A 14003-nucleotide genomic window follows, 5' to 3' on the forward strand; every position below is an offset into this window, starting at 1 on the left:
AAGTATAATATAGAAAAATAAAAAGAAAGAAACTTTCAAAAGGGGGCCCAGATTTTGTGGCTTTGTGTTTTAAATTAACCACAAAGTTAAATTTGTTGTACAATCAGGTTTGGGAACCTCTTCCTATAGTTTACATATGTTTTTCTGATCCCCTGCTAAAATAGAGCCTTATGATATTATGGAAACACAACCAAAATGACCTGGGAAATGCCAATGAGGAGGAAAATAAGTGTTTCACAGATAATGATTACTTTCTAAGTTACTAGAATCTTGGATATTTAGGATTTTTAATTGGACGATAATACCATGAATAACAATCTGAGAGGAGGAATGAAATTACACATGCTTTGGGTACTGTGGCTCCTTTTTTAATCCCTCAAATACTAGAGATACATATCTTAAAGATAGGGGAGGAAACTGTCATTTATTGGCTGTGTTAGTATGGACCCTATTCCCTATGTTCTCATGTAATTCTTGCATAATAACTATTGCCCTTTTGTAGATTTAAAAAAAAAAAAAACCTGATATGTAGATTTTAGGTTACTCAAAAAACAACAAACTTATATTGAGCTTTTATTATGTCAGACACTAAGCCAAGTTTTGAGGAAGCAAAATTTAATGAGACAATTTTCTACTATAGATGGGTTTGTAGCCCAATAAGTGTACTAACAATGTTAAAGAGGTCTTACTGAAGTATCTCTAGGGTACTGTGAAGCCACAGGGCTGAGTGAAAATTCTTTGGGGGGGAGTAGGAAATAAGAAAACATTTTGAAAATGACCTTTTGGCTGAACCGTGAGGGTAAAGTTCACGATGCAGAAGACAGAGGAAGAGGAATTCCTTGACAAAGGGGGAAACCATGAGCAAGGGCGAGTTTGAGAACTTATGGATTACAGTAGGGGAAATTAGAGACTTGGAATGCTCAGCCAGAGTGAGGATGGAGAGTGAAGCAAAGTCTGAATCATGGAGATTGCTGCTTGCTATGCAAATCGTCCAGAAATAGTGTGTGAGAAATAAGGAGCTGCCAAAGGGTCTTGAGCACAGAAGTAAGAAAGAAGCTGTTTCTGGAAACTGTGGAGTGGGCCAGTCGGAGGGCAAACAAGATGGAAAAGTTAGATAGGAGACCAAAATAGTCCGAGGCAGGGACCATAAGGCTTTGAATGGAGATTCCAATGGAGAAGGAAAAAGATGATGAACTAGAGAAGCAGTGAAATAGATGGATCTTGGTTATTTTGTAGAAGGAGGAAGATAGGATTTCCTGATGGAGGTGACTGGGTGGACAGGAGGAGGAGCAGAGTTAAAGGAAAGGTGGTAAGTTCAAATGCGAACACATGAAGGTTGAGGAGCTGGTGGGACGTCTTAGTGGAAAGAGCTGGAATGCAGGGTGTTGGTCAGTGAGTGGGAAGAGGGAGTGGGAAGTAAAAGGATGGAGAGATAAGATGTTACCAGCAGAGAAATGTTAAGAAGTAGGTGGTTTGAAGACCGTGGTGATGCTTGAAATGGCAGTTTGAGAAGTAGGAAGGAAGCCAAGAGCAGATAAATAGATTGCTGAGTTGTACCAAGGGTCCAATAAGGTTGAAGATGTGGTATGAGACAGGAAGTCTGAATTATGACTGTGAATTTCCCCAGCAGTGCCCTGTAGTGATTGCGGGATTAAGCCAAGTTTATGGATTAGCCAGGCAGACTAGGAAGGAGGGCAAGGGATTTAAATATCCTCTCTACGGTTTATCTCTATAATTTTATCGACAATTTCAGGTGGTTGAATTCTGTACAGAAAAAAACCACAATAAAGAGGCCCCAAACCCACAAAACCAAAAATGCAATCTCCGAAGCACATGGGAAGTGATACGTGATTCTGAGGACTTTCAGAAAACCACTCCTATGACGACCCAGCCACCCGCACCCACATTCTCACTGCTGCAGATTGGACAAAGAATTGTGTGTTTAGTTCTCGATAAGTCTGGAAGCATGACGGTACGTTAACTGGTCTTGGTGTTCAGGGTGCTGCTCTCAATATTTGTGTATGATATGATCTGGACCACAGTTTGTAACAGGCTGGGAATAAACACAACCCTTAGGGTCAGAACAGTTACAGCAATAACATTACCATTAGAAACACCCACCTCAACTCTATTCAACAGGGATTCAACAGCAAGAGTCTCATTTGCCAAATAAAATTAGCTTTTAATTTGTGAGCAAGATCTGCTGAAGTATATAGCCTTGACATTTTTTAATGTTTCACTGACAGTATGTCCATCTATAGAACTCTTACTAAAGCAGTAATGATCTAACTACTGCCTAATCTAGCTTGATCTTTTAGGGCTATTTAAACAAAGGCCCTAAAATTCTACCCAGATGTTACTAATTATAAAGGAGAAATTTAATATGGAAATTTAATTTAATATCAAGGCCCCTGAATAGGCTTATTGTCATTTACTCGATGTTAGGGCAGTCATTTTCAAATTTCCTCTGCCCTGTTTTGTTATTAGTCTGCTCATCTAAACCCAACCTGACTGCTTTTCTTTTACTTTTCCATTTAGAATGGTGACCGCCTTAACCGACTGAATCAAGCCGGCAAACTTTTCCTTCTGCAAATAGTTGAGCAAGGCTCCTGGGCTGGGATGGTGACATTTGACAGTGCTGCCCATGTACAAAGTGAACTTGTACAGATAAACAGTGCTGCAGAAAGGGATGCCCTCACCAAAAGGTTACCGGCAGTGGCTGCAGGAGGAACATCCATCTGCTCCGGGCTTCGATCAGCATTTGCTGTAAGACGAGTTGCCCTGTCATTTGTCAATGTTTACAATTTCTGTTTCCTAAACTTAAGTCTGTTTTCAACAAAATTAAGTCAAATTTTCTCCAATATTTAAATTCTTTCATAATAGAGCACCACCTACCTACCTTTCTAAGGTCCCATACCAGGAACGCTCTTCCAGGTGTCCTGTATCTCAGCAACTTGGATCACTTGTCCTTCAGCGCTTCCACACCTTTGCCAGACTCCCCCCTTAGAATATTTTCCCCTTCCTCTTCTGTCCCTCAAATCACAGTCATTCTTCAAGAATCCATCGCAGACATGACCTACTTCTGGACATCTTTCCTGATTCTTTCAGTTGTACAGAATCACTCTTTCTAAATCCTGTGAACTTTAACAAAAAAGTTTCTTCTGACTTCTAGGCTCTCCTGTCTGATTTTCTTTTTCTTTCTTTTCTTTTTTTTTTTTAAACATTGTTTTATTTTATTTTATTTTTTTAAGATTTTATTTATTTATTTGACAGAGATCACAAGTAGACAGAGAGGCAGGCAGAGAGAGAGGAAGAGAAGCAGGCTCCCTGTGGGACTCAATCCAAGGACCCTGAGATCATGACCTGAGCCGAAGGCAGCGGCTTAACCCACTGAGCCACCCTGGCGCCCCTTCTGTCTGATTTTCTAATCACGTGCTTCACTCAAGCAAAATTTCATTAGGGATAAGACTTACCTCTTGACCTCTGAGGCTGCTGCGCAGTATCTTTTATACAGAAGGGTCTCAATAATATTGAATTATTTGATAGCACCTGATACCTCTTTGCTCCAAACACATAATCTAATATTCCATAGTTATTTAGAAGATCTTTAGCCCCATGAAACAAAGAATAAGAGGCTGAAAGAAGCTGGCTGATTAAGGTCTCAAAATCCCTGTGACATCTTGGGCAGGTCAGCTGTCTGTCGAATAGGGGGAACAACCCGCCCCGGGGCTGTTCTAGATTCCCAAGCAGCAGCAGGAACATTTAGTTTCCAGCTCACACTATTGTATGTGGACAACAGACAACATTTCCTCAAATTCAGTCTGTCCCCGGGACCTTTTATTCCACCTTTAAGTTCAGTTCCCTAAAAGTGGTTTCCACTGTATGCACAGTCAGCAGCAGAACCCTTGTCCAGAGGCCTGTGGGCATCTGGATTCTCTCGCCTCTGCCACTCACCCAAGCTTTGATTAAAGAAGCAAATGAGGGAGGTGAATGGACAGTGAAATCGCTGATATGTAATATTAAACTCCTGCTGTGCAAAATCTTAGGGGAGATGAGTAATGCCAGATGGCCTGGTGGTGAAGAGAGAACTTCTGGCTCTGCATTTTCCACTTAGATGGGTGAGAGAGAGTGTGAAGGATACAACTGGAATTTAGATGCTCCCCCTGCCCAATGGAGTCCAGATATGGGATGGGAGGAGCTTGCGTGTGATGAGGTAAAGAGCCTTGGGTCCTACAGTGTCCCAAGTTCCCCATTGGTTCCTGCAGCAGGGCCCTTGTCAGGTCTGTGTTGGGCTCCCCTGTCTGCTGAGGTGCCCATTGGACTTTGTTCTCTGGGCTTGATTCAGGCCCAGTCATCTTTGCTGACTCAGCCACACCCTGGATCCCACTATTGAAGCACAGCCCTAAGCACCACTTTGTCCTCCATCCAGCTCCTAAGGAGACTGAACACCCCTCAGCCTGTCTGGTGAGATGACCTCTTCTCTTTCCGGCTGACTTCTGTCTTCTCTGTGGGATATGTGGGAACTTACACACATTTTCCACAGCACATAGCAGTGATAGAGAGTAGGACAAAGGAATCCAAATTAAGGCCTTTCTCTGGCCTCTCAGTTTGTTCAGATCAAGGCCACGGCCATGGTTGAGAGGATCCTGGGCTTTAGGCTCTATCATGTAGCAGCAGGCACAGTTCTGCTCTCTTCCCTTGTGTGGCAGCCCCTCAGAGTTCAAACAGTGCAGCAGAAGTACTCTCTGCTCTTAGCTTTTCTTTCAACCTACTGAAGGTGCTTTCCCTTTCTGCGTCTGGTCCAGGGAAGAGAGGTTATTCAGGCTTGATTGCTAGTTTTCCCTACTAGGTCTCTCCTTCTACTCTTTTTAGGGGAAAAGTGGACTCTTGCATTCCTCTTCTGAAATGAGTAACACTATTTTTTAAATCTAATTTTCCTTCTATCAACATCTTATCCAACACTGGTAAAAAAAAAAAAATCTGTGTTTTCTACACAATGTAAAAAACTATAATCCATGTTAATCAGGAATGGTTGAAACATTGATGTCATAAGATCATTAGGAGCTGGGGTTAATAGAATAAAATTATTTATTTTAATCAGAGGGAATATTAAAAATTTTAATAATTCCTGTGACCTGGGTACTTACCAGTCAGAACTAATGCCAACCATAAACAGCTGGTATAGTCAGATGGTGAATATCATGCAAGCTAACTCTACCCTGTGTCTAATATCTCCCATATATTATCCTATTCAGTGAGGGTGGTTTCTGAAAGCATCTGGGAACCTCCAGAAGCCTGTCAAGGAGAGATCATATGAAGGAAACTAAAAACCTCCTTTGCGGCTTCCCCAGTGCTATGAATCTCTATAACTACCCTGACATTTTTTTACAGAGCCCGCTTTGCAGTAGGGTAACCAAAAGAAAAGACTGTTGTCAGATTCCATTAGTGTTGCTGATTTAAAATTTTATCACTTCGAGAGAGAGCTATTTGACAATTCTCAGGCACTTTTGTTCAATCCCTCTGGAATTTCTCTTCTCATTCCCGCTAAATGCTGTTCTCCCAAATACCTTGGCCACACTGATAACTCATACACTGCATTATGTTCTTAGGTTATTAGGAAGAAATTCTCAACAGATGGATCTGAAATCGTGCTGCTGACCGATGGAGAGGATAACACTATAAGCTCGTGCTTCAACGAGGTGAAACAAAGTGGAGCTGTCATCCACACAGTCGCGCTGGGGCCCTCTGCTGCAAAAGAACTAGAGGAGCTGTCTAAAATGACAGGTGAAGGACGGTCTGCTGCTGCTGTGTCCCACTGAATTGCTGAGTTGTCTCTTCCACTGTACTGTGAGCTCCAGTGAACAAGGGAGAAGGGGAAGGGTGGGCTATATATAGAGAGGGGGAATCTTATTAACCAACTACCTGCCTTTTCCTCCAAATGACCATTAGAATTGACTCTCCCCATTTCTTTTAAGGCCTCAGTTCTAGGATTATGGCAGTCTGGAGGAAGATGGGATCAGCACAGCGCTCTAGTTAGGACTCAGGTCTCTTTTCCCAGACACTTTGTAAGTAAGGACTGCAAAGAACATAATATATTAGCCAGGAACCACTCTTTTCCAACTGGCAGCTGGCCTACAGACCCAGGGGGAACAGATGATAAGCCACTAATTATATAATGCCATGATACAAGTACTCTATTAACTATAGAAGGCACACTAGAATGGAAAGCCTTTGACCTTAATGCAGCCTCCCAGCGTGCTATCCAGGTCAGAATTTTTTAAGGAAAGGAGAAGGTCCAGAAAGGTGACCTCTAAATTGAGACTTTAATAAGGAGTAGCAGGGGAAAAGCAAAGAACCCACTGAGTGCACAGAAGGTCACTCTGACAATGTAGAAAACAATGCATTTTCCCCTTAAAATATTAATATATTGAGTTTCTAATCTCACACACAGATGGTTTAAAAAGATTCCATATGTGCCTGGCTTCCTTAGCAGAGTAAATAGGCACAGTATTTTTTTAACTTAGGGCCAGCATTATAGATATCAATTATTATGCCGAGTTGTCTCCTGAGGGAGCCGAAATGATGGACTGCTTATTCCTAATACCACATGTCTTAGGCTGGGTTTCCTAGCAGCAGAGCCTGAGACAAGGATTTGGGTGCATGTGATTTATAGAGGGAGAGCTCTCAGGAGAACAGGAGAAGGGCAGTAGGATAGGACAGGGGAAGGACACAAGCACAGAAGTGGACATAGAGTCTAGCTGAAGCCTAACACTACAGAGAGCTCTCAATCTGGAATTGCATCACACATTTGGTACACTCTTGAGGCAAAGGGCTGACCTTTTATACCACTGTGTCCGTCAGTCATCAGCCGTGGACAATCAAGGCAAGATGGAGGTGAGGGAGCATGTTACTTCTCCAGCAAGCATAACCTCTTTTGGTAAGGCAATTTTCTGGAAAAAGGAACAGTTATATTCCATTAGCAGCTAACACTTAGAGCAGCAGGGGAAAGATTCTATTGCCTCAGTAAGGGTATCTGGGTGGGGCCCCAAGAGCATTACCAAAGTACCTAAACCCTTGGATGGCATTAATGGTTTAAAAGTGTTTTCACATCAACTGTCTTAGTTACCCGTGCTCTAAACAGCCCAAGACCTGGTGTATAATCTATTTTTTACTCTATATTATACTTTCTATAACTGTCCCTTACAGCTGTTATTTCTTGCTGTTGTTAACATATATATGTTTTATGATTTAGGAGAAAACCCAAAAGTCAAGCTTGTTAAGATTATGTCTAAAATAAGAATAAACCAATAGGCTTGGAATAAGGCTTAATGAATTCTCTTATATGAAGCATATGACCTTTAAAACATGAAATTTTATGTTACTAGTTTTGACCTATCAGAGATTCATGGCTGCTTTGCAGATAATTGACCTAGCTGGGCAACTGAGATGTTGCTGAAGCTATAGGATTAAAAATTTAGTATCGACTTCTGAATTAATCTGGATGCCTGGTTGATGGTGATTGATTAATATTTTTAAAACTGCAATAGAATATTTATGTCATGTATTCTGCTATCTTAACAGTAGCTAAAATGGTGCAAATACTTGCTTTCTAGAAAACAACTTCTGATAATATAAATGTGTTTTAGGAGGTTTACAGACATATGCTTCAGATCAGGCTCAGAACAATGGTCTCATTGATGCTTTTGGGGCCCTTTCATCTGGAAATGGAGCTGCCTCCCAGCGTGCTATCCAGGTCAGAATTTTTACTCTCTGGTTTTTCATGTTTCTAAATAATTATAACCAAAATGGAGAGTTTAATGGTTAAAATTTTTTTTAAAGATTTTTATCTTTCTATTTGATAGAGAGAGATCACAAGTAGGCAGAGAGGCAGGCAGAGAAAGAGGGGGAAGCAGGCTCCCCGCCGAGCAGAGAACCCAATGCGGGGCTCGATCCCAGGACCCTGAGATCAGGACCTGAGCCGAAGGAAGAGGCTTAAACCACTGAGCCACCCAGGTGCCCCTAATGGTTAAAATTTTTAAGTGCTCCATTTGTCTAGTAGTAAGGTAAAACTAAAAATAGATGTTTTACCCTGATATTGGACATTATTCCTAAAATGTAACACTACTTTTTTAAAGCAAAGCAATTAGTGTTTACTTGTTTGGAAACAATATTGACTTCTCCACAGAAACCAGCAACATACAATATAATAGGTCCAAAAATTCTTTTTTTTAACATCTGTTAACAAGCACCCATAGCAGTATAATTGGCTCAAAATTTTCTTCACAGTAGATCAACTTAACACAAATTTTCTGGGACAAGTCAGTGTTCGTGGATTATGTGCTCTATTTTTCCATTACCTCAAATCTCTGATATTTGCCAGGATTTCCTTATGGGTGAAAAGTGTTTTGCTCTGTGAAAAGCCCATGATGTCTGTCAAGACACCTGGATTCTGGTCCTGGGCCTGCCATTAACTCTCGAACTGTAGGTTAAGAACTTCCCCTTTCTGGGCCTCAGTTTCTCAGCCAGATATGAACCAGAACCATGGGCCCATCTGGTTCTAAAATGTCAAGAAAACCAAATTTTCTTTCAAAAATTTTGGGACTATACATTAAGAAAAAAACAAATATATTTTAAATGTTCTTCTTGAGTTTCAAAAGCTACTCATATGAATTTTTAAGCTAGAGAGTAAATAATCAGAACTCACATCTATGTGAATTATTATTTTTATTGTGATAATTTTATTGTGAGAGTTTGGATGAAAGTAAAAAAACAATGTCATGTTAAAGCCAAAAATTGACAGATTTTGAAACAATAGGTTTTCTGATCTACCAGGGTAGCATTTATTCAATCAAAGAAGATAGCGATTATACTCATTTGTGTTATCCTAGCTCAGATTTAGAAAACTGAACTCAAGAGTCCCATCTGGAAATTGGAGGAATGTGTCTGAAAAAAGTGATTAAACTGATGAAGGACAAGTTCACGGTCAGGCAGTTTCTGCCTATTACTTTTGTATTTAAGAGGCCTAACAGTGAGAGAGAGAGAGAAATGAGCAGAACTCATTTCCCCACCTGCCTTAAGAATCAGATTTAGGAGCCCTTCCGTATATGAGTGTAAGAGCCCTTTACTTCTTCCACATCCAAGATCAAATCTACCTATGAAATCAGAAATCTGACTCTATGACCCAGCCTCCCTATCTTCTCTTAGATATTAGTTTAAGGACAGGAGATAATTATCTAGGAGACAGTCCTCAAGGTCACATTCTCTGTAAAAGTCCTGTTAACCCTTCCCCACCTCAGTCTCTGTTCTAGCCACTTCTTCATTCTTCTCCAAACAACAAATCAGCCTTGGCCCTTGACTTATTTTCATTTATCTTCACAGGGGCTACTTGATCCAGCATTGGTTATTTGCAAAAAGTCCCAGTCAGGCCCCTAAAGAGTTAAGTTTATAGTCTAGTAAACAGGATGAGATATAAACACAAGTAGGTATAAAGGAAAACACTGGGAGAGTATCAAAGGAGTGACAGAAACAAGATTGTGTGAGAACTCACAGGAGGGAGAGAGAATTCTCAGTCAGTAAGTGAGATGGACTTTAGAGAAAATTTCAGAGAGAAAGTGCCATTTGAACCGAGTTTTGAAGGATTGGTAAGGCTTAGATAAATGGAGTTGAATGTATAGACTTCCAGGAAAAGCAGAGAGTATGATAAAGTCAGAGTCAGGGATTCATGAGTGTCATTTGGGAAGTGGTCTGGTTTGGGTGTAGGAATAAACATTGTGGAAGCTAAGGCTGGAGGAAAGGTAATTTAGAACTGGATAATGATTAAGACCTAAATACTAAACCAAGGACTCAGGCATCACAGAAGGCTTTTAATGGGGCAACTGGGAATTGGAGGCAGAATGGAAGAGACTGTGCGATGGGGGCTATATTCTCCAGAATGTAAAGAGCTGTTTTTCTTTCTTAACAGCTTGAGAGTAGAGGCTTAACCCTCCAGAACAATCAGTGGATGAATGGCACAGTGCTTGTGGACAGCACTGTGGGAAAGGACACGTTATTTCTCATCACTTGGACAACACAGCCTCCCCAAATCCTTCTCAGTGATCCTAGTGGAAAGAAACAAGATGGCTTGGTAGTGGACACAAGCACTAGAATGGCCTACCTCCAGATCCCAGGCACTGCAAAGGTATGGACTAGGGTTTTATCCTTCCCACAATTTGACAAGATAAATTGAAGTTTTTACAAAATAGCTTTTTCAATGTGGGTGGTTGCTAAAAGGAGAGTTAGTATTGAATGAAAGAGAGAACAAGGAAAATTCTCTATCCAGTTCTCTATCTCATTAGTATGACAGCAAATCAAGGGAAAGGAAATTGATGATATTTTCTACAAGTACTAAAGGGAGAAGTTTCAAATTACATAGAAGCCAAGATGCAAAATGGTCCTTGAAACTTCGGAAAAATATCACCTCATGGACCCATTGATTTGATACTGCTTTTTAGAAACCAAGGAAATAAGGACACAGCTTTCTGACCTCATTTTCCCCAACTAGGATTTTCTTGACAGTAAGAACCATGTAGTTAACCCAAATGTACCAGAATTTCCGTTGGTTGACAAAATATCAAAGATCTTCTTAAATATGCTTTTGTAACATGCTTATACCAGATAAGCTCTCCTATAGGTAGCATTAAAGTCAGGTCTGTGTCACCTACAGTTATTAATTGGAAATATCTCCATTTGTTTTGGTCAGGTTGGTACTTGGAGTTACAGTCTGAAAGCAAGCTCACAAACCCTGACTCTGACTGTAACCTCCCGTGCTTCAAGTGCTACTCTGCCTCCAATTACAGTGACCTCTAAAATGAGCAAAGACCAAGGCAAATTTCCTAGCCCTATGGCCGTTTATGCAAAGATTCATCAAGGATCCTCGCCAATCCTCAGGGCTACTGTCACAGCTATAATAGAATCAGTGAATGGTAAAACAGTTAACCTTGAATTACTGGACAATGGAGCAGGTAACCATTCCAAAGATTGGAAAACACTTCTTTCTTTTCCAAAAAGCAATCAAGGAACAGAAGGAGGGCATGATCTGGTGCGGACAGTTAGAATCAGAGAGTCCGCCACTGGGGGTCTGGTTGGGAGAGTTCTCTGCTTCCCCACAATTCCTGTATTTTAAAATGTTGGACAGCATGAAGAAGGGCTTACCTTTAGCTTCTGCAAAGACCAAACACATTAGTGGCTCAAGTTTAATACACTTAGATACTCTAGGGAGTTGTCAGAGGATATTCCACACTCCCCAAAAGGGAAGGAGAAAAATTAATAGCTATTTTATGTTATAGTATCTTCATTTTTATCTTTACCACACTTTTGAGATATTATTAACCCTACATTACAGATGAAGAAATTGAGGCTTTCACATTTAGAAAGCGGCAGAGATAAATTCATGTGCAGTTATATGTGCCTGCTATATCTATGCAGACTCTGCATTAGTTTGCCCCCAAAATGAAAATCCTGCCCATTATTTTTTAAAGAAATCAGGGAGTGAGAGAAAGAGAATTCTACATTTCTTTATAGAAGCACATGACTGCTTACTATGATGCAAGTAACCTTATTAGAACAAATTCTATAAATGGATTTCCTACCCAAATCTACCCTGGTGAGAAGCCATAAGTTTTTTTTAAAAAAGATAATCATATAACTTTTTTCTTCATAGTAATGTGCAACAATTCAACTCAGTTCGACAGATACTTAATGAATAGTTACCTTGACCTATGTTGGATGTAGCAGACACATGGCATGACCTCTGATTTCAGAAAGAAAGACAACAATTCAGGAAGATAAAATATATACATATGAAGCTAAACACACACAGAGACATATACACGCATATGCATGTGTGCCTAAGAGAAAAAGTAGATTTCATCTTTAACGGAATCAAATCCTAAACTCTCTTGGAGATAGTGCAAGGTTATCTTTGCTTTGAACATTTTTAACCCACATGTGAGTTGGAAATATACAAATGTGCATCCGCCTTTCAGATATTCATCAATTTCTTCATTTTCCTTTCAAGGTGCCGATGCTACTAAGGACGATGGTATCTATTCGAGGTATTTTACGGCTTATGATACAAATGGTAGATACAGTGTGAAAGTGAGGGCTCTGGGAGGAATAAATGCAGCTGGACAGAGGGTGAGACCTCAGCAGAATGGAGCCATGCACATGCCTGGCTGGATTGAGAATGGTAAGTAATCTGTAATCACACACCTGGCTTGAATAAAAAGGCTTGGGATCAGGAGAAAACCAATAAGCCTGTGGGGAGAATGGTGTGATTGGATATCAGGGTTTTTCAGGCTGAACACTATATTTTGGGCCAACACTACATTTGTGACATTTTGGGCCACATAATTCTTTGTTGTGGGGGCTGTCCTGTGCATTGTAGGATGTTTACTAGCATTCCTGTCCTCTACTCACTAGGTATCAGAGGCATCCCCCACAGTCATGGCAATCAAAAATGTCTCCAAACATCATCGACTGTCCTCTAGAGGCAAAGTAACCCTCAGATGAAAGCCAATAGATTGAAAGCAGCTTTCTACTGCCTGGGTTCACATTCTAGCCCTCTACCAAAGTATTTTAGATAATCTCTTTGTGCTTCACTTTCCTCAGTTATAAAATGGGAATAACAATGGTAACTACCTCGTAAGGTAGTTATGAGGAATGAACAAGGAAATACATCTAATGAGCTGTTGCTGGTAAATAAAAGTGTTAAATGTTTGCTATTATTTTTAATAAATTTTAAAACATTTTATAATAAAGCTCTTTCCACTGATAGTGGCATTTCTATAGAATAAGGGAATTTACAGCTTATTATATGCATCAGTATCACAAGCCCCACTGTCTCCTTTCTCTTGCTCAGACCTGGGAGAATAGTAGATGAACCTAGTATCAGCCAGTACACTGAGCACACAAGTAAGCAGGTGGGGAAATTGTGCTCCAAGAAACACACAGTCCTATACAGTCTTGGTCATAAACACTTGCCCTGGATTAGAGCTGGAATTGGGACCAACACTAGTACTGATGGGTTCCAGGACTTGTTTTCCATCAATCTCTTTTTCTTAGCACCTGGTGTATTGTAGGAATAGCTCCTCCAAGAAGCTTCCCATTGTCCTATTTACTTGGAGTGTGCTCAGTAAAAGGAGGATTTTAGGACATGTGGTGTTTCATGCAAAGGTGAGCACAAGAAAAAGCAATGCTTTAAAGACATTGCTTCCAAAGCTATTTCACATATTTCGGCTTAGTTCATTTTCATTTGTTCTTCTTTCCAAGTTAGGGGGAAAAGGCAGGAGCTTTTTGGTTTAATGGCTATATCTAGCCTCATGCTCAGTGTTTTGCTCACATTAGAACATTACATTCTTCTAATTATGCCACTTTAAAGACTGAGAAACAGAGGCTAGAGAGGTTATTGGCCTGTGATAGGACTTGGCTTGGCATTGGAGAGCCATATTTTTTCCTCTATCCCTTGATGAATACCAAGAGAGATGCTCTCTATTGGTGAATTGAATACTAACTCTGAACCTGCTACAGTATCTGCTTTATCTTTGCCCAAGACCAGATGGATGGGTATGAAGATCAATCTGTCTTTACAGACAAAAATTTTAAGGGTTAAAGAAGTAGGTTTTAGGAAAGAGTAAATTCTGTGTAATGCCATGTTAGGGTATTACGGAATATTTTTATTGAAATGAGAATTGGAGAACCCTACTGATTGAGCAGGTCAGGGTATTCTTTGAGTTCCAGGATTATTTTTATACAACATTTCAGCAAGAATGTGAAGAATATTGAAATTGCTACAAGCACTAATTTCCTAGGCATTCAATGGAAACTCGGAAGTCTTCGAAAAGCATAAAATTTTAGAACCTCTAACATAAAAGTTTATGAGAAGCTGCCATCTAATAAGAATGATAAAACACAAACATAGATATAGAGGGGGAAAATGCATGGAAGAAATAATCAGGGCAATTCTT

General features: G+C 40.3%; 1 protein-coding gene across 1 annotated transcript in view; it reads left to right on the top strand.

The window, feature by feature from the left end:
- The window catches only part of CLCA1 (chloride channel accessory 1), a 36639-nt gene that overhangs the window by 14224 nt on the left and 8412 nt on the right, over nucleotides 1-14003 (top strand). Inside the window, exons 6-12 of the mRNA XM_045064810.1 lie at nucleotides 1754-1972; nucleotides 2539-2766; nucleotides 5610-5784; nucleotides 7647-7753; nucleotides 9962-10177; nucleotides 10739-11000; nucleotides 12056-12226. Of these exons, the coding sequence (XP_044920745.1) occupies nucleotides 1754-1972; nucleotides 2539-2766; nucleotides 5610-5784; nucleotides 7647-7753; nucleotides 9962-10177; nucleotides 10739-11000; nucleotides 12056-12226 (1378 nt within the window). The remainder of the gene's footprint in view (nucleotides 1-1753; nucleotides 1973-2538; nucleotides 2767-5609; nucleotides 5785-7646; nucleotides 7754-9961; nucleotides 10178-10738; nucleotides 11001-12055; nucleotides 12227-14003) is intronic.

The sequence above is a fragment of the Mustela putorius genome, unplaced genomic scaffold (assembly GCF_011764305.1).
Source record: "Mustela putorius furo isolate JIRA1106 unplaced genomic scaffold, ASM1176430v1.1 tig00003853_pilon_pilon_pilon, whole genome shotgun sequence".
Classification (NCBI taxonomy): Eukaryota; Metazoa; Chordata; class Mammalia; order Carnivora; family Mustelidae; genus Mustela; species Mustela putorius.